Genomic DNA, 25,850 nt, shown 5'->3' with positions numbered 1-25,850 from the left:
TAAACTCAGTCTTGACACAGTCAAGCCCAGAATAGTTCTGTTGCACCCATATCTGAACATCATAGAGACACCTGTGAAGTGCAGAAAGCACAGTGGTATTTGATTTGGTCTCCTGGTAGATCTGAATGTTATCAGAAAATCATTAATTACCTTAACAAAGGCTGTTTTAGTACTTTGTCTCTCTGCAAACCCCAAGCCAAAAGGCACAACGAGCACATGAGGAACTTCTAATTGAACTACAACTGCCCTTTCAGAATTTTTCTGAGAAAAATGCCAACTGGGAAAAGCAGTTTGTACTGTGATCGCGCTTAACAGTAGACACACACGTGGGAAGTTTCGATTTGAGTTTAATGTGTAGATATGTGGCGACAGATAAGTTGGTATCTAAAGGCGTTTTACAGAGCCAAGATGGCGGATGCAAATAAGCAGTTTCCAAATACTGTATTTGACGATTAAATTGCTTCAGACTGTGCTGTCACACATGTGAACTGTGAAACTCAGTAGTAGTCGTAATTTCTGTATTCATTAATCTTTTTATAGAGCGAGGATTTCTTTAAACAGAAAACTTATATAATTACCACCCTCCTCCGGCGAAGATTTGGGCAGGCTTTGTTTTATGACGTAGTTATTGTGGGACGCGATTCAGGGACATCACCCAAGAATGGTAGGTGCTGTTCATCGGTCTACATATTTTGTTTTCTTATATGTATATGTGTATATTTCAAGGATGAAACAGAGGCATTTGTCATATGAAATAATAATGTCTACCTACCGTTCTGTACACGTTTTAAGCACACTGCAAATAGAAGTGACATGTCCCAGAGCAAAAAGCTGTTAGACCGTGAATAGAAATGAATTTAAATCCTGCAATTTTATAAAGGTTTAAATGCCTGACAGCTAATCGCGAATGTGAGCCGTTTCTTAACCTGGTAACGCTTTGACTGCATTAAAAAATAGAATAACATCTGTCATTTAACAGAAGCTAATGTGCTTGTCCGCAAACATATCCCTGTCGGAATTTAATGGCATCTGGAGTGATGCGTAACTAGACGTTGAATCTTTTCCCTTTGTCATACAGGACGTTTGGTGTATTTCGATGTTCCGCATTATTGGTCGTAAGACATCGTTTTAGGAGATTAAAAACTCGTACGTTAAGTATGTTTTTAGAGGAGTGGTTTAGGGATACGTAATGGATAATTTAAGCGGTGAGCATCGGGAATTGTGCTACAACAAAAACCGTTTTCTGACAGTTGGTCCGTCTAACAATCTGAACAAAAAAAACATGTTGAAAAGTTAGAGCAACACCAGTCAGTATTCGGCTTAGCCAGTGGACATTTTCATATGTGTTCATATAAACGTGTACGTGCTGCAGAAAAGGCTGTCTTTTTCTGTGGGTTTTTTTCCGATACCATTGCGAATTTATCGCAGTTGTAAATAATACTTATTTTGATGCTCAGTGCAGTGTCTTGGGGGGGCATGTCACTTTGTCCGTCTGTCTAATTCCACATGTAACTGTTTGTTTTTGGACAGTTTTAGTGTTGATGAACAATACCTTGTGACCTTAAACCGCTTCAGTCTGATTTCTCAGTGGAATTAATCGAGTAACGCGTTAAATCAGTGCATTCAGTTCCATCCCACGTAATATCCCCATCCTGTAAAAGACGGTTAAGGATTTAAGTGGCACTTGTCATGGGGTGTTCCAAACACATGATCAAACATGTCAAAAACCGCATGTAAGGGTGTGTTTGTTTCCAGTACTTGTAGGTTGTCTAAAAAAAAAGTTATAAAAATATGAAGAGATGTGTCATTTCATTGTAACTATTTAATTTAAAGATTAGGAGCTGATTGCTCACAAGAACAAAACGATGTATCATCTGTGTTGTGCCAATATTTTTGTTTCTCTAGGAAATGACTGTGCACAAACTTGTTGTGTTCCTAATCAGGTCAGTCAGTGTGTATCTATAGTCATTCACAGAAATGTACATTTTTCTTGTATAAAAATGCAATAACCCCCCATCACCTCAGTAGTTATTTATGTATCATTAAGGTAAGCCATTGCAATTTTAAATCCTAAATAATTGTAATATGTTTATTGACTCATTTTATCCTTCAGTGTCCCTCAAATATAGTTCATTTGAAGGAAATAAAAATTAAGAAATTAAAAATGATTTTTTTTTCACTAAATAAGGAGAATTGTGTAGTATTTAAGTCCAGAAGGTTTTCTTCTTATAAAAGAGAAACTGTAAAGTCCACACACATAGTTCCTTGTAAAGTAAGCTTATCTGATTTCTGTAGTAAATTAATACTTGCTTTACATGTAATAATTACAATACAATAAAAATAATGACATGTTCCTAAAAAATGCACATTACTGTATATTGTTTTAAAAATCGCTCTTTGTTTGAAAATGTCTGTGGGTTCCCTTTACTAATCCTCTGCGTTATTCCAGGGCACTCAAGTTAAAGATGTCGTTATAAAGCCTGATGCTCCAAGTGTGCTTCTGTTGGACAAACATGCAGACTATATCGCAGCTTATGGTACCAAGAAGGACGACTATGTATGTATCTGCACAAGTGACAAAGGGCACACTTTCTTTTACTCTTTCCTTCATGATCCAGTAATTAGATCTGTACTTTAAAACACAGAAGCATTTAAGCGAGTAGCATTTTCAGGTGCTGCTTTAACAGCAGGAATGAATCTAGCTCTTCATGATTTAAGAGGCAGTGGTTTATTACAGCAAATCATCAGAAGCTGAAATTGCGTTTTTGTTTTTGAAAGAGTGTATCGTCTTTTAAAGAAGGGCAAAAAGTTTAGAAACCCTCTAAAACAGCCATACCTCTCTGAAACCCTTCCAGTGTTTTCTCAGTCTTGGTGAGTCCAACCCAAACGGCGGCTAAGCTTGTGATTTAGTGAGTGAAACTGACTTCTTTTTCCGTAAATCCGTATGTTTGTCCTTCCAGAAATGAGAACAGATGATAACGCTTTTTACTCTCACTGGTCATCCGCAAAAGTGGATACCTAGGAGGTGGCATTTATTAAAGACCTCCTGGTCGCTTTTTCAGTGTTGATTTTTGTGTTGTTGTTTCGGATCTCTCCCGTCTCCACCAGGAGTACACCCTGTCGGAATACCTGCGCATGAGCGGCATCTACTGGGGTCTGACGGTAATGGATCTGATGGGGCAGCTGCATCGGATGAACGAGGACGAGATTATAGAATTTGTCAAGCAGTGCCAGCATGAGAGTGGAGGAATCAGTGCCAGTATAGGACATGACCCTCACCTGCTCTATACTCTCAGTGCTGTTCAGGTACAACTCTTAAAGAGGTTGTTGTTTTTTTTCCCCTCTAGGTTTAACCAACCGATTCGAGATTCATTTTGATAAGTGCATTTGGTGACCAACTTGCTGTGTGCCTAACAATTTCTTTTTAAAAAAGCTTAGATGAAATCTGTTTTCTACCTTGAAGCATGATAGTGCCCATCTCTTTCTCTCTTTAATATGAAAAATTAAAAGACCAAATGGTGTGATTCTCATTGCTGCTTTGTGTCTAGAAAAAACAGTTCCTGGCATAAACCTGGTGTAGACAGGCTGTTGAAATAGTGTCAGTCTTCCAGTCAAACACGTTTAATCTCTTCACCTGTTTTCTATGAGAGGTTAATTTAACCTAATATTTTAAATTTATCTTGTGAGTTTTTAAGTCTTACACTCAAAGAAAGAGATATTCCCCTTTTATTTCAAAATAGCTAATTGTCGCATTTGCGTATCTTGGATTTCTGTGTTCACCGTTTTTCTGGTGTTTTTCAGATTCTCTCTCTGTATGATAGTCTCTCTGTGATCGATGTGGATAAAGTGGTTGAATACGTGAAAGGGTTACAACAGGAGGATGGATCTTTTGCTGGGGACAAATGGGGTGAGTGGATTGTTTTAGGTGTCATTTATTTGAATGTGTGCTGCTAGTCGATAGTCCAAGTGTTTCTTAAAATGTTTTATACTTCAGCACATTAAAGCAGTGGAATTATTTGTATGCTGAACTACCTGTTTCCCTCTGCTGACAGCAAAAAAGTCCTCTTCTCTAGCACTAGCAGACTTGTGAGAAATGTTTATTTGTATAAAAGTCAGATGAAAAAGCCTATATATGCTAAGTTATCCCTTCCTGTAATTATCCAATTTAAATCTTCATTATTAATGCATTATATATGTCTAGTGTTTGTTACCCTCTCGTTTTACTCAGCTTGTGACATTTGTCATTCATCTCAGACAGCGGTGTCCAGTCCTGGTCCTGGAGGGCTAGTGTGCCTGTAGGTTTCTAGTCCAGCTCAGATCCTGAAGAGCCGACACAGCTGGTTACTGGCTTAACCAGGACTTTAGCAGCTTCTCCGAGGTCTTCGGGCCCGGCTTTTTAAACCCGCAGGTGCACCAGCCCTTCGGGATCAGGACAGCCCCGATCAGAGCTGTCTCTCGTAACATTGCAATGAGAGCCTGTGTGATTTCGATGGTTCCTGTTAAGAACATCGAGTCTCTAGTTACATTTGTGTCCTTGTTTTGTTCTAGGTGAGATAGATACGAGGTTTTCCTTCTGTGCAGTGGCAACCCTGGCTTTGCTGGTAAGAGCATCTTTACAAACTTCATAGTGTCTGTTTATGAGACGATGGTGTTTGTTAGCTCTAATTCTGCCATTTTTTACTCTGTGCCTCTGGCTTAGCGTTCAGTGCGAATGACTGGTCTTTCAGGGCAAGCTGGACACCATTAACGTAGACAAGGCAGTGGAGTTTGTCCTTTTCTGCATGAATTTCGATGGAGGATTTGGCTGTAGACCGGGCTCAGAATCTCATGCAGGGCAGGTAGGTTTTTAGAAAAACCTTTGTCCTACTAAATAAGTATATTATTGCACGCCTTAGCGTTTGTGTTTCAGTATGTAAAGTTTAGCCATGACCCCCATTGCTGTTTAACACGTGCTTTTCTGTTGTATAGGAATGGGTGTGTCACTGGTTCGACTTGCTCAAGAAAAATGAACGAGTACAGTATCATTATCAGTGAATCTAATTACAGTAGAAAAACAACAACGACTCTAAACCACTTATAAATACTCTTTGATAATCTTATCTAATTCTGAAGTGGAGAACAAGAAAGATCTGATTCTTCTGGAACATAGATCAATACCCCAAGCAGTCTAAAGGAAGCAACTGACTACAGCATACGACGTTTGATGACAACACACATACTATATGTCCTTAGGTTTGACTGTATTGTCAATTGATTATACATTTGGAGGAAACATCTCATTATATCAATTAACAGTTACTTTGTCCTGAATAGCTGTGAGTAACAACGTAGAACAGGCGATGTTCTTGATTAGCATGGCTCATTTTCCCTGTGTATTTTGTTCTGATCAGTGCTGCAGGCTGTGTGTTTCAGGCCATCAGCTTGCAGGGCTTGCAGAGGTTTTGGTTTCTCTTAAATTCCTTAGATGGCTTAAGAAGTAAACAGAGCCTAAAATATTCCTCTTTTTCTTTTTTCTCTGCCTGCTCTGTGTTTTTTTTTCCCTTTTCTTTGTCTCCGTGCACGTAGGCTGCCCGTTGCAGTTAAGGTTGAGCTGATAATATCCGTGGGCGCTGTGTTTTTTCAGATTTACTGCTGTACGGGTTTCTTATCTATAACTGGGCAGCTGCACCGGGTGAACGCAGACCTGCTGGGTTGGTGGCTGTGTGAGAGGCAGCTCCCATCAGGGGGACTCAATGGGCGTCCAGAAAAGGTATGAAGAAGGACATCGTTAGGAAGCCAGTTAAATGCATATCATTGGAAAAATGCATTCTGGAACGTTGTAAATAAATCCTGCTTCCCTTATGGAATATGCATAGAATAAATATGGCTTTTAATTTGTTGTTGTACTTTTGAAGTTAACCAAGGAATGAATCATTCATTAAGCACAATCTAAGGAGCCAAATGCATTCGTATGAAATCTGTTGCAAGACATTGGAACCTTGTTTGTGCATTACTAGAGTGAGCAGTCCAGTTCAGAATTATTATTCAGAATTATATGGTTTTTCTAAATGTGTCTCATGTTGTTGTTTTGCACACTGCCTGTTGCCTCTGTCTTTCTTTTATTATACATTTGTATTGTTGTTTTTTGTACTACTTATCGTCTGAGAGCTAGCTAAATAGCATTTCGTTATACCATATACCTGTATGTGAGTATAATGACAATGAACTTGAACTTGATAAGCAAACATGCATCTGTGTGACCTTTCCCAGATTACTTCTGTAGAAGGCTGTAAATTATTAAAGGCGTGTCTGTTTTAATCATGGAAATGGAAATACTGTACGTGCAGGGCTGATAATTGATTGGTTGGCAAGTGTTATGTCTTTTGGTGCCGGCTTGTTGTATTCAAGTTTTTTTGAGGACAAAAAAAATGTGGACCCGAACTGCGCAAGATATCAGTGCACGCATGACATTCATTTTCTCTCCCTTTTCGCAGTTGCCAGATGTTTGTTATTCATGGTGGGTTCTTGCCTCTCTGAAAATCATTGGGAGAATTCACTGGATCGACAAAAACAAACTGCGTTCTTTTATCTTGGCCTGCCAGGATGAGGAGACAGGAGGATTTGCTGACAGGCCTGGAGACATGGCAAGTGGCGCCTCTGCCCCAGATTAACCCTACCTGTCTTGCGATTGTAAAATCGCAGACCGCTCCTTTAACGGGAGCATACAAATGAGCTCAGCTCAGCACAAAATAATATGGTTCACTTTATTCTTAGTTCAGGTTTCTGGTGGAAGATGTTAATTTTCTCTTGTTTTGTTTTCATTGTTGATTTAGCACTTACAGCAGCAGGCCTGGTTTCTCTCAGCCTGGCTCACACTACACCCAGCAGACCCTTGTGTTCAAATGGGTTAGATACGCGTCGATAAGTACAGATTATATCGTATCCCACGTGCAAAAGTAAAAAGATTAATTTATTTATACCAGGGCTGCAGAAGTCCATGCACTCGGCATTCACCAGACTCTGAGCTGAAAATTCTGATATCCACCAGCAAATAGGAGAACAGACCTTCGAATTCTTTGTGTATATGCCAGTACAGTATGTACTGTTCACAATTAAACTTGTACTGTTTTTCCACATACATTTAGGCATATGTGGACTATTGTTTACACACTTCACAGACAACATCACTAGTTTCCCAGAAGGAAGGAGCCTGATTCACGCTACATTGTTAAGTAAGCTGTAATATATCCATTTATTAAACCAAGTAACATTTAATTCTGAACACGGGAGGAACAAAATGTGTGTGTGCCTCCTATTTCATTTACACTGTCGTCAAAACATTTACTTTTGTATCTTGCTATGGATTTGAGACCACCTCTGATTTGCCGTTTTCTTTGATGCTAGGTGGATCCTTTCCACACCTTGTTCGGGATAGCGGGATTATCCCTGCTGGGAGATGAGCAGATCAAGCCTGTGAATCCCGTGTTCTGTATGCCGGAGGAGGTCCTCCAGAGAATCGGTGTGCACCCTGAGATTTTAAGCTAGCTCTCTTTTGCAGTAACGCCTCACCTTTTTCCCTTGTGGAGAGTGAAGAATTCGAGACAATGGACAAGTACGTTAAAAAGTACATCAGGAAGAATCTTTATCCCGCTGAGGAAGGAGCTAAGTGTGGAACACCTGCTGAAGTTGTAATTAACAAGTGAGATAGGGTATTGTGCTAATTCGTTTACAGTATGACCTTATTATTTAAATCCCACTTATTTTAAATAACACTGTGCTTTAATGAAACTGAAAAAAAAAAACCTGTCAGACAGACAGTTAAGGGTTTCAACATCAACTGCATATTTGGGGGAAAAAAAGAGAATACTGAACTGGTTCTGTCCATTTTATTTTTCTTGTGCTAAAGGTTACATCCAGTACGTTCATATTCAACTAATGGAATATGCAATTATAGTTTTAAAATTGAGAAAAATGACACATTTCATTCTCTTGCAAGATGGATTTTAATGAAAATGCAGACACCGTCATTACTGTATAATCTGTAAATCTTCAGAGATGTGCACACTGATTTATATTGTGATGAACTGTGATATTTGCCTCACATTTATGCATCAGGTAGAAGATACTAGAAATAGTTTAGAACATGTTTTCTTGGAAGATAGACTATTAATGTACAGTAATACTGCATTTCGTTAATCAGAGGCATAATTACCCTGATTGAAGAGAAAAATAAGTGACATGTTCCCTTTTTGTCTCTTACGTGGGGGCTCCTTACCTTCACAGAATCTCATACCAAAAGCGTTTGAAAGCAAAAGGGTTTCAGTCAAACAGCAGCTTTCAGGGTCACTAAATGTACCTCATTTAAGGGGATCTGTTTTTTGTAATTTCTTACAACCAAAATTGTGAAAGCAGCCCTGTTTTCATGCGCCTGAAATGTTTTACCTCTGTTCTTTGCCTTTTTATTGATTGCTGTTAGCACATGTCACAAGGCACATTAACCACAGTCTAGAGTCACTCACTGTATAGAAGAATCATTTTTGTCAATAAATACATTCATTGATCACAGCACTTTCAACCTGGTACTCTTTGACGAAACTGAAGCACTTTCCAAAGATTATTTTTGTTAGTGATGTCTCATTAGGCCCCTAATGCAACTAAAGCCATTATTGTATAGTGGCAAAACTGTGTTGCTCATAAATGAAAAGGAATTCCAACAAATGTTAGTCTTAAGTTTACTAAGCAGATTTAAAAAAAATGTAAAGTCACATTTTGCCAACCTTATGAGGGAAAAGTTTTGGGACACAAACAAGAGGTGAGCAATTATTTTTGTGATTTGCTGTTACTGATACTCGCGAGTCTGCAGGAACCCATACAGTTTTCCAGGGCTAACAGTGAGGCCGGTTGAAAAGTCTTGCTCATGTTCCGGTTTTCCATCCATCCATCCAAGTGCTTTTCCAGTACAGGATTGCGAGGCAGCAGGAGTCTATCCCAGCAAGCAGCGGCCGCTAGACAGAATACAGGATGGGACGCCAGTCCATCATGGAGCAGATAAACGCAGACATGCACACACTCATGCAGGGCCAGTTTTCCCAAAAGCCAGTGAACCTGCTTGTATGTTTTTCGACTGTGGGGGGAAAGCCATGTGAGCATGGGAAGAACATACAAACTCCACACAGACAGCACCTCAGGGACTGAGTCTGGGGTCCCAGCTCTCCAAGGCAGAAATACGAACCACTGCGCCCCGGTGTGGCCCCTGTTTTGGTTTTGTTCTGCAAAACGGGAAGTTATTGTAAGCAAAGGTTTTGTGTACATTCATCAGCTCACAGATTCTGCCCTAGCAGCTGTGGGCCTTGCTGGGAGAGGGCACCAGCTGCTCCGTGAATAATAACAGAGTAGATCAGTTTCTGTGCGTTCACAAGCTATTCCCTGGCTTATTTGATCCATTTTTTTAAAATTAAAAGCAGGCCTGGGCTTGTCTAAAATCATAGGGGGTCTTCGTTTTTAGTGGCGTTGATGCAGTACCAGTGAATGTTATTTGCTATCCATAGTATGAAAGGATGGGTCCTTTTCAACTTTCACATTAAGCCCCAGTCAACTTAATGCGGCTTATGTATTTGTTTGGGAGCTGTGCACTGTACATCTCCTTATTTGGCTAAGAATTTAAAATTTAAACAAAGGCAGCAGTAATGAAGTTGGGGGATGCATATTTCTTTTATCTGTGAAACTATCTCCTCTTCAAAGTTGATTTCTAATGAATCCTGCATTCTTGAATCTATAATAGACTCTTCCAGGTGTCGTCCGAAAACTGCATGTTCACCTATGTTATATTTCAGTGGTGGACGAATTGGTCCCCTGCCTTACATAAAACTCTTCGGGAAGAATGTCGCAATTTATTATGTATTCTTATTTACAAAATAGTTTAGTCGTTTTCAAAAATGACTAAAGCAATCATTAAATGACGAGTGCAGTATTCTTGTTAACATGCTAACTCGGGGTACATTTATAGTGAGAAATGAAGAGGGCATTATAATCCTATTTTGTCTTGACAGGAGCATTGTGCTGGAATGAGCACAGCATTTTGAAGCATGAGTGTATGGCAATATGAGTGTGGTTTCCTTCGGTGCAAGGGATCTGTTTTTAGGTTTGGAACTGTGATGTCACGCACTGCTGTTGGCAATAAAGGCATCTGGGAGCTGGGACTTGTCTAAAAATGTGACAAGCTTTTGAGGAGCAGAATGTTCGAAATGGGTGGAATGAATTTTATTTTCAATACAATATGTAAAATTGAAAAATAGTCTGCAGGCTATTACAGGTATGCGTCATCTCGTGAAATGGGCTTTTCTGTAATTCACCCCCGGTGCCTGGTTCCTTGTTCACAGCGCTGGGTGGTGTGGTGGCTCTTGTCACCTCCTGGGCCCTGAAGACAGATTGTTTTATCTCTATGTGCTTTGCAGCCTGAGGTAGGTTCCCGCATACTGGAATGCCAAGGCCTTTCTTCGGTGATGACTTTTTTGGGGATTTTTCAGAGATCTGCACAATAGCTGCCAGCGAAGAGCAGGGCAGCGGTGTAATTTCCCACAGATGGATGGTCCAGAGCAAACCCCTTTTCTTTCATTGTCGAAAGGTTAAAGCTTCCAAAGAGATTTCTCTGGCAGGTTTTGTTCCATCATTTGCTTACTTAATAAGGTCATTGAAACCATTTTTCCTGCAAGCCTCAGGGCCTCTCCAGCTCTGATAACTGCTTTTAAACGAGCAGAGGAGTCTTACATTTTTAGTTGCTCTGTAATTCCTTTGCGTGTTATATTCGTTTGAACAGTCTTCATGCAGGCACACCTCTTCTGTCATATAAATTTAGCTTTTTCGCTTCTTTTGAGGGTGTGTATGTGTAAACCCTTAGTGGAGAAGATGCCTCCACTACTTTAAAAGTAGTTGCCATTTTCAATTCTACACGAGTTTTCTGTGGTTGAGGTTTTTGGTAACAGCCCACTCCAGAGGCATAAATCATCTTTGTGTTGCAAAATAATTACAGCATGCCTGCAGTGCACGTGCCTGTTTGGGCTTCCTTGTCACCATTGTCTCCAAGGTTAAATACAGTATCTGTCTGCCAGTCCCTGGTAATGTGCATTATGGTAATCGGGACAATATATGGGTTTCATAAGAAATAATGAAGTTATATATGATTATTCAGTAGGTAAATCGGACCTGCTGAAATCAAATCAATTAATCCGAGTGTTTTCCAGGAAAGGTGGTATGTGGTAAACATTGTTTTAGAGCAAAGGGTTAGAAAAAAGATATCCCCTTTCTCTTCAGTAATTTAGCACTTCTGCTACTATTCTTTATGACAAAATGCTCAATTTGTTCAGTGTTCTGTTTCTGCTCCAAAGTTCTTCAGTGTTAGTCTCCAAGGGAATGCACAGGCAGCTGTGTGGGGTCCTGCATTAGTCTTCATTTTCCAGCCCGCGTGCAGCCCACAGCTCAAGTGAACTCCAAGGCTCTGACTGAGATACATGAGATATCACTTAGAGATGCCAAATAAATAGGTTATAAATGAAAAAAGGGTAGTTGCTTGTTTTACTATGTGCACCTATGTTTTAGGATTCAGTAATTAACTATATTCAACAGCAGGATATATTCTATTTGCTGACATACTGTATACTGTATTTTCTTTTGAATTAGTTGAGGCTAGCAGCAAAGATGCATTAATATGAACAATGAATGAAATGAAACCCACCTTGACATCAAAATATATTAATGTAAGCGCAAAAGTTTACTGCCGAAAATCGCCCCCCCCTTTCGGTAAAAAAAAATGCAATTGCGGATCACCTCCTGCGATGTCCTTTACACATGCATACGGGAATTGCGAGATTCTTTCGAATGAAAAATAATAGGACGTCAGGCCTGGATGCATGGAAATGAAACGCTGCAGGGAGACAGTTATTGTGTGTTTGGCATTAAGGGGTATTGAAGTGCAGCTGTGTCTTTGCCATCACATTGTGTGGGTGTGATGCTGCGTGCAGCAGAAGGCATTTCAATTTCAAACATCTACCTGATATAGATAATAGGACTTTTAATGACTGGTGGCATGGTGGCATTGCAGATAGCTGTGCTGTCTCACTGCTCGTTGGTCCTGGGTTCGATTCTAACTGGGGGCAACGTCTACGTGATGTTTGCTCTGGTTGTATCTTTGCATGATCCCCTGTCATACTTTTCAGGTAGATTGGAGACTCCAGATTGTCCTTGTGTGTGAGAATGCACTGGGAGAAATGTGTCTCTCTCTCCTATGCTTCTCCAGTTGGCCATGACCCTCATCAGGAATCAGATGCTCTCTGTGTCTGGATGGACTTTCAATAATATAAGTACTTCAAATTAGGAACAAGCTACAAATTCATATTAATGGAATATCAGCTGAGATTCCTTTTCACGTTTCATGTACAATGTGTTGTAATTAATTTTTTTTTTGGTAATATGGCATATTATTGTAAGGAGGTCATAGTGCCTGTCTGCTGATAAACTGTTAGTGTCTCGTTTTATGTCAAAAGTAAGAGAACAATTTCCTGAATGCTGAAGCCTTTATTTCTTTTACGTGAATTTCCGATGATCAAATTCAAAGTTCCTTAGATTGTAATTTTTTATATCTTCTGGTTTACAGGCCTAGAACATACAGAGGGCTTGACAGCAGAGGAGCACTGTGGAGTTTGAGCATAAATTTCACAAAGAGCGTGATCTTCTGTAACTATGAGACTTCATGGGTGGAAGATGACAAAGCACAGCAGTAGTTGTTAGTTACAGCAGAGTCCCGCTGGGCTTTGTTATCATCTGTGCAAGTGGCACTGTTTATCAGCAGCCAGGCCTCAAGGGCTGTGGGGATGAGCTGTTGTTTGTAGCTAATAGCTGGATTCTTCTTGTTGCTGACTCTGCTTCTCAAAAATGTTTTTTGCTATTGTGCAGGTTGACTCTATGAAACAACAACACCTGCATATATAAAGTGGCAGTATCTATTCAGAAAAACAGGAAACTGTAACTGCCTTTTGTCATCACAGGAGATAGGGTGGACATGGCAGACAATGCAAACTGTTAACATGCAAATATAAATTGAATTAGATTTCTGTCAAACCACAGCCAGCACGTCCAACGCTGAACGTAATTTTAATACTTTACAAAGCATTTGTAAGAATCCCGCAAGATCCTGACTGTGTGTCTTTTGAGCATGTGTAGACAACTGCATACACACTCAATATTTGAAATAAGCTCATGCCCTTTTCTGTTTGCTGAAATACTGACATCCCACACTATTCATTTTGTGAGGTGTTGTCCATTTCCCAGGTGCTGGGGTAACTGCAGAGAGATCAAAGACCCTCATTTGCTGTTTGTTCAGCTTGCCTGCTGCTGTTTACTTACTGAATTTGTTCCTATTGCTTTACATAAAAAAGTCTAAAAGAGAAAGAAAAACAAGCTCAGCCAGACTGTACTGCAAGACCTCCAGTGACTCAGCTCAGTGACACGGAACTCTATTGTTGTGGCAAAAGCTAGAAATGATTACAGTTGCAATTAAAGATGACTGTGAAGTCAACCCCATTATTAGATCATAAAGTATCTCTCTTGACAAAAGGAGACAACCAAGCAGGTATTGCAAGACAGGCCATGATATGTTGCAACTGTTTGCTCTGATCTGCAGTGTTTGTTGATGGTCACCATTCTCCAAAAAGTGCTAATTACATATCATTAGGTGTAGGATGTCTGGGTGTGTGTGATAATGAAAAGCAAGGACAGCATTGCAGTTTAGTACAGTATAGGGGTTGCTTTACTTTTTGTTGTCCTGTAGGGTTCTCAGGAGGGGGGCCCAGATTGTCTGCGTGTTTGCTGCCCTGGCCCTGCCTTCAGGATTCTAAGTTCAGGAAGTTCTGCAGGGCGGCAGGGAGAGGCAGGGCTTTGATGGAGGCAGGCAGGTTCCTGCTGCCGATCATCAGCAGCCATGCCCGAAGGGTCACCCGACACAGGTGGGAGAGCTCGCAGGGGTCTCTGTAGCGGTTCACTGGTATACAGTCTCTCCAGTCAGGAACGAGAGGCATGCGCCCCAAGCTGACCTGGGCCTAGACACGCAACGCAAGCACATCAGCAGTCGGCAACAGGAAGGTGACCAGCCACTGTGGTGAAGTTCTGCCCTGTGGGACGTTGTCATCAGATCCCCTGCCAGCCGAAGACGGCAAACCGCCACGTTTCTTAAGGGCAAGTTCCCAAATCTGATCGAGTGATGAGCCGTGACGGGTAACCTAAATGAAGTCCGCAATGATGCACAACCGAAACTAAAGCAAAAGATTGCTCCTGTTTCTCACTTCAACTATCTCCAACAGGAACGAAGTACAAACAGCTTTATCGTTCAAACGTCTGAGAGTGTATTTTTAAAAATCAGACGTGTGCAGCCCCTGAACTTTTGTTTCAGTAACTGGCTCAGGGCTTCTGGGTCACTGAGCTACCTGCTTGTAGCCTCTACAATACATTGTAAGAGTAGCACCACTTAACTGCCCTCTTTGAAATGGAAAAAAACATTCATCCTTTAGTTGAATGTATTTCCTGGTGTTAGGAGAGTGTGATGCTACATTTTACTTTTAAATGTAGACTATATGTAAAAATATGACAACAAACCCCTTCTGTCATTTCACTTATTCAGTGTCTGGCTGTCATCAGCCTCTGAATCTCACCCTCGGAGCTCACAGACAGGTCATCTGCTCCAGGAACCTGCTGCTCTTGAAGCATACAGGTGCCTTACGAAAACATTTGGTTAAAATGGTTAATCTTGCTGAAAAGATCATCTAGGCAGCCTTAACATATCCTGTGGCCTTAGAAAAATATATGAGCTTTGTACATATTCGTAGAATTCTCTTGATTATTTTTTTTTGGTGCAACTTAGCTTTTACAGCCAGTGACACTGGTCCAAAGTGCTTACCTCAATGGCCGAGACGGAGATGTGTGTGAGCACCCTGGTGCACAAAACAATGCACCTGCGGGCGCCGTCCATGATGTTGGCGAGGTCCAGCTCGTCGAGAACTTGTAGTCGGGGCGGGTAGAACATGATGGTGAACACGAAAAACGCGGGGCATCTCTCCTTCTCCAGCAGCCCGTACTGCATCAGGACCTTCAGAACGCGGTGCTGCCTCGTCTGGGCGATATAGTTTAGGGGTGTGACCCCACTCAGGGGGCTGGGGCTGTAAACTGGGGTGAAAGGTCTACAACATTGACAGAGAAGGGTTGTTTTTTTTAACCTCTGCTCACTATCTTCCCAGTTTCATTATTGTGGTCGACATCGAGCGTCACCTTTTTTTTTTTGGTTAACACATTTTCGAGAGTAAACGGAAAGAAAACTGTTTACAAAGTCCAAGAAGGACCGGACGGTACGGTGTGAAATCGTTTCTTTTTTTAAAAAAAAAAACGGAAAATCAGCAATAAGAATCTTGCGAGACATAAGGTTAAGTAACCCTGAGGTACTGTACAGTACCCCCACGTCAAGGAAAAGCCAGTTGTCGAGTGCGTTACAAATACAGAAACTTCGAACTGCATAAACTGGACCCGGGCTGAATAAAGGGGTCTGTATATTTAAACCGCTATTGTTACCTCCAAAGGAGTGCAAGGTTATCAGTTTGTTCATCGGGATAACCTGTCGTCTTATCCAGTAGCGTCTTCACCAGATCAGGGTTTCCTCTCCGCGCAAACACCCAGTAGAGAATGGTGTTGATGCAGATTTCCGCGAACTCCAGGGCGAAGTGTTCGTCAAGCTGAAGGTCCTCGGTTCGGACGAAATCGACGTAATCTGTCAGCAACGCCTTAAACTCCAACGCGGTCGCCTGTCTCATGATTTTAGCCAGTGTCCTGTAGATTCGGGGCTCGTAACTCTGATATCCCCACTGGCCCGGGAACCGGTAGGGCACCCTTTGTGTAACACGCGATAACAGGTCGAGGAACACATTTTTATTTTCCGGCTCTGATATCCCGGGCTGTACTTTATCTCTATTCGACATCTCGCGAAAATACAAAAAAAAATAATAGAACATAACGCTAAAGTAACTAGAAGCTTGACATCACAGTACCTTTAATAATCACAGTGAGCGACGACACGTTACGCACACTCCTGCGTAAAGCTTACAGCACATGTGCAGGAACATATATTTACATTGTGTGTCTGTACCCTAATTTCTATTTAAAAAACGCCTCTAAGCGTTTTTCGATAGTATGAAACGCTATATTTGTCTTAAAAAAAACTCTACAGCTGTTCTAATGTATAGATGTTTTTTTTTATTTATGCGTCTTGAGATCATCTTCTGCAAGACTTGGTGACAGCAGATTTAATCTTACATTCATTTAAAATGAAATATACACTGTATATACAGCAAACATTGAAACAGAGCCCTTGACCACTGTTGTACCCAGTGGCACAACTGTTATGTTAAATGAGTTTTTCCAGAAGAAAATCAGATTTTGCGCTCGAATGTCTGCTCTTGTACAGTATAACGATGTGCTATAGTTTGTGAAGCCGATTCATTTGTTTGTCGCCATGGATTAAAACCATCAGGTTCAATCACAGCAAGTTTTCTCTTCCCACACCTGTTTCTGTTTATACAGTATCCCCCCGTTGTGCAATTTTAGTTCTGAGTGGGAGTCGTCATGGAAAGACTTCAAGCTTCCACCAGCGGAAATAAGTCAGGTTTTTAGTGATTATATGAAATTGACATTCACTTATAGCATACATCATAACAATACATTCGGATAATCCCTCAAGTCCGCAGTAACAACCGGCTGTGTGAGCGCATTCCCTGCTCACACAGCGGCAACTTGCTGCGAAACCCAACCTTCACCAACATATTAAAAAAAAGAAAGAAATTCGTACTAACAGTACGCCTTCGCTTACGCGACCGATACACGCCTCGCAATCCGCGATCTAGCGTTTTCTGGCGAGCTCTCGGATCTCCGCTGTCTGTCTGCTCGGCTGGGCCCAGGGCACACTCGGGTGTGTGAAGAGAGAAAAACGTTGCCGCTTACAGATACAGCGTTATACTGTTCCTCAGTTATTGCAAGACTTGTCTCAACCCCTCTCTCGGCACAGCAGACGTTTCCGAAGAAAGCATCAACATCACGTCTGGCAAGAAACTAGAAGATTTATTTTAACGGCAACAACTATAAGAATGAACAACAGGATTTGTTTTTTCTCTCCCATACTGGTCTGAGCTGCAAAGACAAAGTCATCCGGTGACAGAAGGGCGCCGTGCTTCCTTACTTTACAGTACTTTCCTTCTGCATCGCCAGGAGAGCTACGAAGGCGGACACCTTCGCTTGCAAGTGCTTTTGCCTCTCTTTTTCCAGGTGGTTGACGCTTCTCGGCTGGTTGTACTGCAGCACCAGCTGCCGGAGGCTTCGCTGGACGGCGGATCTGGACATCACCACCCGGACGCGAGCGCTGTCCCAGGTGCCGACGGCAGTTTCGGGGGATAACCAGTGGGGCCGCTCCGGGGTGTCGGTGCGCAGGGGGCAGTACCGGTCGACTAGTATCTCGGGCTCTTGCGTGCGTCCTTCTAGCCCCAGCCCTCCTCTGAACACACCAGGGGGGCAATCGGCTGTTTTCAACCTCGTCTTCTTAGCCCTCAAAGTAGCTGCCTTCTGCTTGTTCCGATCCTGCGCTACTGTTGAAAAGCGGGCCAGCTGCGGCGTCTCGGATCGCTTTGGGCTCCGGCGGTCGATCGCAGTATTTTTTAAAGAATAACCGTCACGTTCAGCGCACATCCTCCCAGTCCCATCCCAGTACAGCTCTCCCTGCAGCACCAATGCAGACCGGCACCTTTGGGACGCGCAGGAGTCTTTGAAAGCCGGCGGCGCTCCGCGTTCGCCGTTTGGAGCGGGGGGACGGTGTGGCCGTCCTCTCCTGCTCAGCGCTTGCTCGGAAACGGGCCTCAAGAAGTTCACACTCCGCGCGTTTCTTTCCCGTATCGCTTGTCCGGAGTGGGGTGCAGCAGACTCAGCTGCGGGATCGGAAAGCTTCACATCAGACGAAAGCGGAGTTTGGCGTCGAGGCCATTTCTCTTTTAATCCCCTTTCCAAGACTTCTCCGTCGGCTCCCGGTTGTGTTTCTCTTAAGGCCGCCCCACCAAAAGACTGATCGTCCCCGCGTTCACATTTGCCTTTTCCCTGCCTTCTCCCGGGTGTTAACTCGTTTTCCGAATCGCTGTCGGGGCTCGAACTCAGTTCTATATTTATATTAGCGGAGCAATCAAATTTAACACCCGATACGTCTCTTTCGCCCCTTTCCTTTCGGAAACTGGAACCGTCTGTAACGTGTGCAGCCTCGCCGCCACCGAGGTTTTCGTTGATCCTGGGCTTTCTCAAAGTGAACAGGCTTGTGGCACCTGTATCATGACCGAGAGGTCTGTCCACCCTGTCCGGATCATTTTCCGCGCAAGGACCGAGACCGCAGACATTCGCTTCCCCGCGTGTCACTGCGTGGGTTTCTAAGTCGCGTCTTTGCTTTGCCTCCTGACCGTCGCTGGCGAACTTGCCCGGAAAAAGTCCGCTCTCACGACTTACTGACTTCGACACAGGAGCCCACGCTTCGTGGACATAGCCGCTTATTGCTCGTATCTCCCTCAGAGTCGTCCTGACATCCTGTATGCTTCTGTTGATTAGAAACAGCGAGCGGTTGCACTCCTGCTCGATGACCCCTTTATGGATTTCGCATTTTTTCCTTTCGTACGCGTTCTTCATGCGAGCCTTCATGAAGTTCTCGCTCCTTGCGCTAACTTGCATGGCTCAGTCTGTAGCCTTCATGTTCGTGCGGTGAAAGTCCTACAGCGAAAGACCGCGGAACGCCTGGTTTGTTGAGGAACACAGACGAGAGCCGAGTGGGGATTAATCTCTGTGCGCTCTTTAAAATGCAGTCGTGGGAGGAGGCTACCCGGTGACATCAGACGTTTCCACGAAACGGCCTGGAGAAATGACTTGGAGTCGCCTCTGAAATTCTACCGAGTGACCCCGAAAACCCAAAGGCAGTGATCCCCTACAGTGTACAGTATAGATCGCACTGGATAATTAATGCTGCCCTGTCTTAAACTTTTTTTCCCCGGCTCCCCAGAATATTTGAGGTTTGTAGAAATTCATTTTACTTAAAACAACAACAACAACAACAACAACAACAACAACAACAACAATTCACTCGTGACTTCAAAACGCGTGTAATTTAAAGGACAAAATGCGGGTATATTATCAACACTCGCTTGGTTTCTTTTTTTAAGTACAAAACTTTAAATTCGTCAAACCTACTGTACCTGTCCAGTACAACCGTACTGCATTGCATGTTTAGCAACCTACTGCAAACAACTCTCTGCTAGAAACTGTTGTGCTTCTGAGTGAGACGGGCATGTAAAATAAAATCAAGTAAAGTATATATATATTCTAAATGAAATGCGTTTTTATTTTTTTGATCATGTGGTTATTCTAAGGGTATTTTACCTCAAGAGTTGCGTTCAAACGGTTCGGTTCCGGGGAACTGAAGGCGGTATTTATGGCTTAAACCTTCATAACACATAGCTATCCTCATTTTCCAGTTATTAATTAATTAATATTAGCCATGACTCTATATATCACGTCATGCTGGTGGATGCTGCACATTGGTGGTGGTGGAGGGGAGTCCCCATTACTTATAAAGCGCTTTGAGTGGAGTGTCCAGAAAAGCGCTATATAAGTGTAAGGAATTATTATTATTATATTAATATAATAATATTTTGCGTTCGTGTAATCGTCAATTTGTTCGTACTGTATCAGCGTACTTCTGCTTCTGTCCACTGGATGGCAGTAATAAACTGAGTCATTCGTTAATGGCTTTACTCTGTTTTCGCCTCAAGGGGTCTGCCTGCATCTCTTGCTCCTAGTGAGACCGCCGAGCTGCTGGTGTTCCGTCCTGCTGAGCGCTTGATACTCCAGCAACTCCTCGGTGTAACTAATAATTCAATTAAATGCACATCCGTCTTCATTTTCACTGGCTAAAACAGGCGATGTCACATGAATTGGAACGAGTAATCTCTAATGTAAGAACTGAAAACAATATAGATGTCGTAATCAAACCAAATTATCCATTCAACAACAGACCCCATTAAATTACGAAGGACCAGACTTGGGAAGTCCTTTCTTAAGTGTGTTGTATTTCTTGTGTCTCCATTGCTACCCGTTACACATGTCCACTTTTAACTGTCCTCTGCTGGCAGAGAGCTCAAGTGGACAGTGCATGAAAGCGCTTTTAAATGTCTTTACACATAGGATGGCGGGAGTGTGGAACAAGCTACCCTGCCATGCTGTTGAAGCCGATACCCTGGCTTCCTTCAAGAAATGGCTGGATGAGATCCTGGGATCAGCTCCCAAACTGGGCTAGCCAGGGCTAACTGGGCCAGCAGGCTAGATGTCCTGAATGACCTCCTCTTACGTGTAACTGTCCTTATGTCCTCCCTTATTTCAAACATCCACGCCCATATTTCTGAAAGCTTGTGCTGCCTTTCAGAATTTGCTTCGAGCTCTATCCCAACATCGCAGGATAGTCAGTTCTTTTGCTGCCCGTGGAGAAAACTACCCTATTATCTCCGCTTCAGCAGTGCGTAGGAAGACTACAAGTCTGATCTGCGGAGGCGGGGTTCCGTTCTGCGGTTTAGTGAAAGCGTTTGGCTTCGGACAGGAATCGATACTTGGCAACTTCGAGACGTGTTTGAGAATTCCAGTTGCGTGTTTAAATGGCCTTTTTTAGAAAAAGCACAAAATGTTATAAAATGGTATAAAACAAGGGGATACAACCTGTCTGTCTGCACTGTAAGCACCCCTTGTGTGCGGTGTACCCCAAACTCCGGAAAGTGTCACAGTGTGCAAGAGTAGAATAAGAAACGGTGCATTTGAGAGGCTACCTTGACAGTTCTGCTTATCAGGTTGTTAGCGGGATATTGATCTAAGAAGGCTCCGTCAAAAGACTGAATTAGCATCCACGGTATGAATTTTAATGCTTTACAAGGCTCTGAACAATCCATTATATCGGCAACTAAATAGAACAACGTGCCCGTCAGAAAACTCCCTGAAACATATTTGCAAATCATAATGAATAATGAGCACACACAATGAATTGAGTCCAGATAGATGGTGAATTGACTACACAGAAACAATATATTGAGCAGCAGACACTCAGGAAAGCAGACTTCTCTTTCGGTATTCAAATGGTGCATGAGGATTGTATTTCTGCAAGCCATAATCATAAAAACCCATTGAAAATTCAAAGAAATGGTACCCTAAGTGCACATTTCCCTTCAGATATATCCTTGGTTTCTGGGTCTGATTACGCATCGGTCACGTTCTGTGTGGAGTCTGCATGTCCCCTTTGACCATATGGCTCCAAATTGTTCCTGTGTGCTTGTGTCTGTCTGTGTCCTGTGATGACCTCTGCCCTCTTGCCCTCGGTTTCCAGGGTTGGCTTCAGTCTCCTGTGACCTTTTAGCAGGAATAAACCCCTCACTAGTAATGGATGGATTGGGAGTCATTGTCATTTCCCAACCTGAGTTTTTGGAGGCTGAAAATCTTGTACAGAAAAGGACAGAACTGAGTGATCGTGTGGCTTTCCAGTAGGTCACGGTCAGTGTTTGGATCTTTCTAAAGACAGCCTTGCTCTTGGCAGATAATCTGTATAGTTTTAAGAAAATCTGACAGTTACTTTTGGTTGCACTTAAAGTCATGTTAATTCATTGTTCAAACCTGATGAAAAGTCATTTTTTATGAAAAAACGGTTTCTGGATTTTTATATTAAATGAATGGCATGAACAGTTGACCACAAATACATTTTTTTGCATTTGTTAAAATGGGATGACATTTTAACAAATTTTTTCATTTTCATTTTATATTAAATGAATGGCATGAACAGTTGACCATAAATACATTTTTTTGCATTTGTTAAAATGGGATGACATTTTAACAAAGATTTTTTCAAATCTTAGACATTTTTTCTTTTGAGATTTCATGTCACACGTGACATTTAACGAATTGCAAATACCGTCCATAATTGCCTGTGACAGTATGTGAAGGCCCTAAGCTCTTTCTTCAGCCTTGCACTGCGGCAGTATGGCCAAATTCAACTAGCACGTAACTCTCCCTCAGCTGTGCATTGTGTGCCGGGACTTACAGTAATTCCTTCCCATTGTTTCACTTAATTGAGCAGAAAACAAGCAAGCATGAAGATTCTGTTTTTAAATGCTCCAAATAAAATCCAGAATTTGCAAAATCCCTGCAATGTATAAATATCCTGAAAGCTGCGCATCTGTCTCATTTAACGCAAGCCTGACCTGTGGCAGTAATATAACTTTCTCCCTAAACGAACCTGTCTCGAGCACATGGCAGAAAGGTTTAAGCGGAAGGCTTTGAGTCCTGCTATGAGCGCCGCTGAAAATCCAGGATCAATATAAATACTGGATGCTGTTTCAACATAGCAGGAGGCTACAGACCCTGGCTGGGTCAGCAATAGCTGCTTTAGTAATTGCACATGAAGACTAAACAGGGAAAGCACAACCCCACCGCTGTTCAAAGTGAAAATTGTGGAGGTTTATTTTTTAAAAACATTTTTTTGGTTCACCTCAGTGTGCATCCAGCCCAGACATACTTGTGTTAGACTTCTGGCTCTACTAGGTCCTAGTGTGCACAATGCAGTGTGCCAGCATGTTTGGAGAATATTTCTGAGACTGGTGCACATAGGCCTTTGTCTAAATTCATTTAAAAATGTCTGGGTTTGCTGTGGCCGTTTCATAATGTACAATATATACGTACTATATTAGGGAATATATAATATATTACGATAAATAATTGATATTATATAACAGAACACCATATATATATTAGTATATATTTCAGGGAAATGTATTATATATTAGGGAATATTCTATAATAATAATATTTTATTATATAATATATTACGGAAAACCATATATATATATTGGTATATATTTCAGGGAAATATATTATATATAAAATGTACCATCAGTTGTATTAGGGATATGATTATATTATTAGGGCTTGTTTGAGAATATATTAGGGAAACCAAAGTAAATAAAAGGTTTTGCCACTACACAACAGTTGTGTACAAGAAAACATTAACCATAACGTAACTGAACATATGCATCTGCATTGATTTTACAATGCAAACATTGTTCAAATATTTTTAGGGGTTTATGATTATACAGATTGCCTGGGTACCTTCCATGTGGAGTTAGAATCTTTTCTCAGAGTATGCACGGGTTTATGCCAAGAGCTCCTGTTTCCTCTCACTTTCTAAAGACATGCTATCCAGGCTGATTTGCATCTGTAACCTCTCCTGGATGCATGTGTGTATTTGTAGATGTGTCCTGGTTTGAGCCCATTACTGTATCTGCTGAGCTGAGCTGAGCTCTGTCTCACCATGAGCTTGTATTGGACCAAGTGGTCTGTGAAAATGGATTGATGGAAATGTGTAGTAATGATGTCTGAAAACGTAAATACTGCACTGAATTCCCTGTAGCAATGTAAATTAAGGTAATACATTTCAGTGAATGCTGTCTAAATTATAGTGTCAAACCCTAAAGAAAGTATATGCTAAGGAGGTTTAGTACATACAAACCTTGCTGCTAGTCCATATACAGTACCTGTCCACAGTCCAGAGACTGGAATAAATAATTCTAATAATATGTTAAGTGGTAAACTTTCCCCCTCCATCCGAGAACATAAACTAGATTAGAAATCAGTTTGGGTCACTTAGGAAATATTTTTAGGAAGTTCTGATATAACTGCTGGGACGCCCTTCAGCTGACCATATCTCATGGAACACATCCACACTTAGGATTTTTTAATAAAAACATCCAACAGCTGAACTGCGGCACCCAGGGCATTAATCTTGCAGTCTCCATCTGAGCCTGAGCAAAGTGGAGTCACGCTTTGGTTAGCATGAGTGATGGTCACGACTGTTAGCCAGGGTTTTCCAGCAAATGATGAGCTTCCTTTAGGAGATGTGAAGGACGATGGAGTGAACAGTTCTATGTGGTATGAAAGACCTTCCTGCCATTGTTAAAGACAGCCTGGTCTATTACCATCTGACCAAGCAGGGAGGCTGAAAGCCTCAGAGCGCCGATGCAACAGAACATAGTGTCAGGTCCTTAAAGACTGGAGCACAGTATCAGACTAGACATGCAGAATGGAGAGGAATAAGTAAATGGACAGATGCTAGGGAAAACGTGAACATACAAAGCACTTCAAATAATGAAACATACAATTTGTTCTGTTTTTTCATGTTGCCTTTAAACAGTGTTACTTGGAGAGCCCAAGATTCTCTGCCGAAATGTTGCTCCTGCAAAAATAAATTATACAAATACAAATACATCACCGGTCTCTCACATGACTTTAGATTGTAGGGCAACAAAAGAAAGTCATTTTCCAGCAATATTTCAATGTTGTTGCAGCCTTTAAAAAAAGCAACACATCTTGCACATCATATACAAATCTGTCCCTGGAGGCACAGATTACAAATTTTAAAAGGAAATATGACAGAGTGCCTTCAGTGTTTTTTTAAAAACTAAACACCGCAGGGTGAAGTCATTAAAACCTGTAGTCACATGGCTGATCCACTGCTGTGCTTCAGATATTTACATGAGCAAACTTATAGCTTACTTTTATGTAAAGATCGCTTTTCAGCCCAGTTTGTGCAAGGGCTACTACAGTATATAATTGCAAACCATCTAATTGGTCTCCTTTAAATAAAATATCTAAAAAATGGTGTATTTTTAGGAGAATGTTTTTTTCAGCACTGACAAGGTCTTAGCAACTTGCTAAATCATGGTCCAATGCTGTTTCGCATGCAGCCTGTTCTCCATTTTGAACTGTTTATGCGAATTAAATAGACGTCTTGTATCATTAGACCCCGATTGAGTTACTGTCTCATTTGAGGTGAATTGACCTTTCACTCTCGAACAAAATCCAGCAGCAGCAAATACACTGTATACACTGAAGAATGATAGAGAAGACGGCACTGTGTACCTGTCATTTTCTCTGTGCTTATCTCGTGCATAATGAGCAGATGTAATCAGGCTGGTACAACATGGCTGGTGTTACCTGGATATGACAATATTGAAATATACAATGGTTGTAGAGCTGATAAAAAATGTATCTTGAAGCATGCATGTGTTGGGCACAAATCATTTTTGAAAACCTCCTTGTCAATTAGTATCACTGTTTGGTGTTTTGTTTTTTTTTTGCTTGGCTAAAATGCACTGTAGATTGCTCACGTAATCATACATGATTTTAAACTATTATCTGAATGATAGTTGAAGAGTGCAAGACACATAAATGATAGATACAGTACATAAACTGCTGAATCTGCAATATGAGGAAAATGAAAACCTTCACAAACCTCTGCGAGGCAGGAATGTTGAGCATGTTAAGACCCTTATGAATTCAGTTTACAGTTCCAACGGGTCTCCTTCAGAGATAATGGAAACCATATGCATGGTATGCTAAAAAGCCTGACTTGCCTAAATGCCTCTTTGTTTTAATAGTTTGTCTATAAAGTCAGTCCCTTGGGTTTTCTTAATGGTCAGGATGTTACATAGTGAGAACTGGCACAGATTGGCTGATGCACATAGTTGCAGAGACGGCCACACGTTTAATACTGAGCAGAATTGTGGCACACTTTGCTTGAGGCCAAAAGCAATTCATATATCTCCATGTTTTTTTTTTTGCTAGGAGTAAAACGTTAGGAAATGGAAACCCATTTTGAGATCCACAAAACGTGAGCTATAAATCTTAATTACCAACCACCTACCAACCTCCAGAAACCTGTCCCCCACAGCATA

The 25,850-nt window shown here is 41.6% G+C and overlaps 2 protein-coding genes across 3 annotated transcripts; one reads left to right on the top strand and one right to left on the bottom strand.

Annotated features, from left to right (window-relative positions):
• The first annotated feature begins 574 nt into the window (after window positions 1–574).
• Window positions 575–8,544, top strand: rabggtb (Rab geranylgeranyltransferase subunit beta). Of its 2 annotated transcripts, none has more exons than XM_015355117.2 (9): window positions 575–664; window positions 2,450–2,557; window positions 3,109–3,306; window positions 3,802–3,907; window positions 4,549–4,601; window positions 4,728–4,838; window positions 5,624–5,749; window positions 6,474–6,623; window positions 7,384–8,544. In XM_015355117.2, exons 1-9 carry the CDS (start codon window positions 662–664, stop codon window positions 7,522–7,524), a joined length of 996 nt encoding a protein of 331 aa, XP_015210603.1. In that variant the 5' UTR covers window positions 575–661; the 3' UTR covers window positions 7,525–8,544. The 2 variants fall into 2 exon arrangements, with proteins under 2 accessions (XP_015210603.1, XP_069050098.1); XM_069193997.1 differs by lacking the exon at window positions 575–664 and adding an exon at window positions 1,851–1,943.
• A 5,207-nt stretch (window positions 8,545–13,751) lies between these two features.
• LOC102696852 (ankyrin repeat and SOCS box protein 17) lies at window positions 13,752–16,012 on the bottom strand. The gene is made up of 3 exons (XM_006634763.3): window positions 15,589–16,012; window positions 14,924–15,203; window positions 13,752–14,069 (listed from the first exon to the last, which is right to left on the bottom strand). The coding sequence occupies exons 1-3, from the start codon at window positions 15,990–15,992 to the stop codon at window positions 13,857–13,859; spliced, it is 897 nt and encodes a 298-aa protein (XP_006634826.2). The 5' UTR covers window positions 15,993–16,012; the 3' UTR covers window positions 13,752–13,856.
• Between the last annotated feature and the right edge of the window lie 9,838 nt (window positions 16,013–25,850).

This window comes from Lepisosteus oculatus, chromosome 9, assembly GCF_040954835.1.
Source record: "Lepisosteus oculatus isolate fLepOcu1 chromosome 9, fLepOcu1.hap2, whole genome shotgun sequence".
Taxonomy (NCBI): Eukaryota; Metazoa; Chordata; class Actinopteri; order Semionotiformes; family Lepisosteidae; genus Lepisosteus; species Lepisosteus oculatus.
This window is presented reverse-complemented; position numbering and strand designations above follow the sequence as displayed.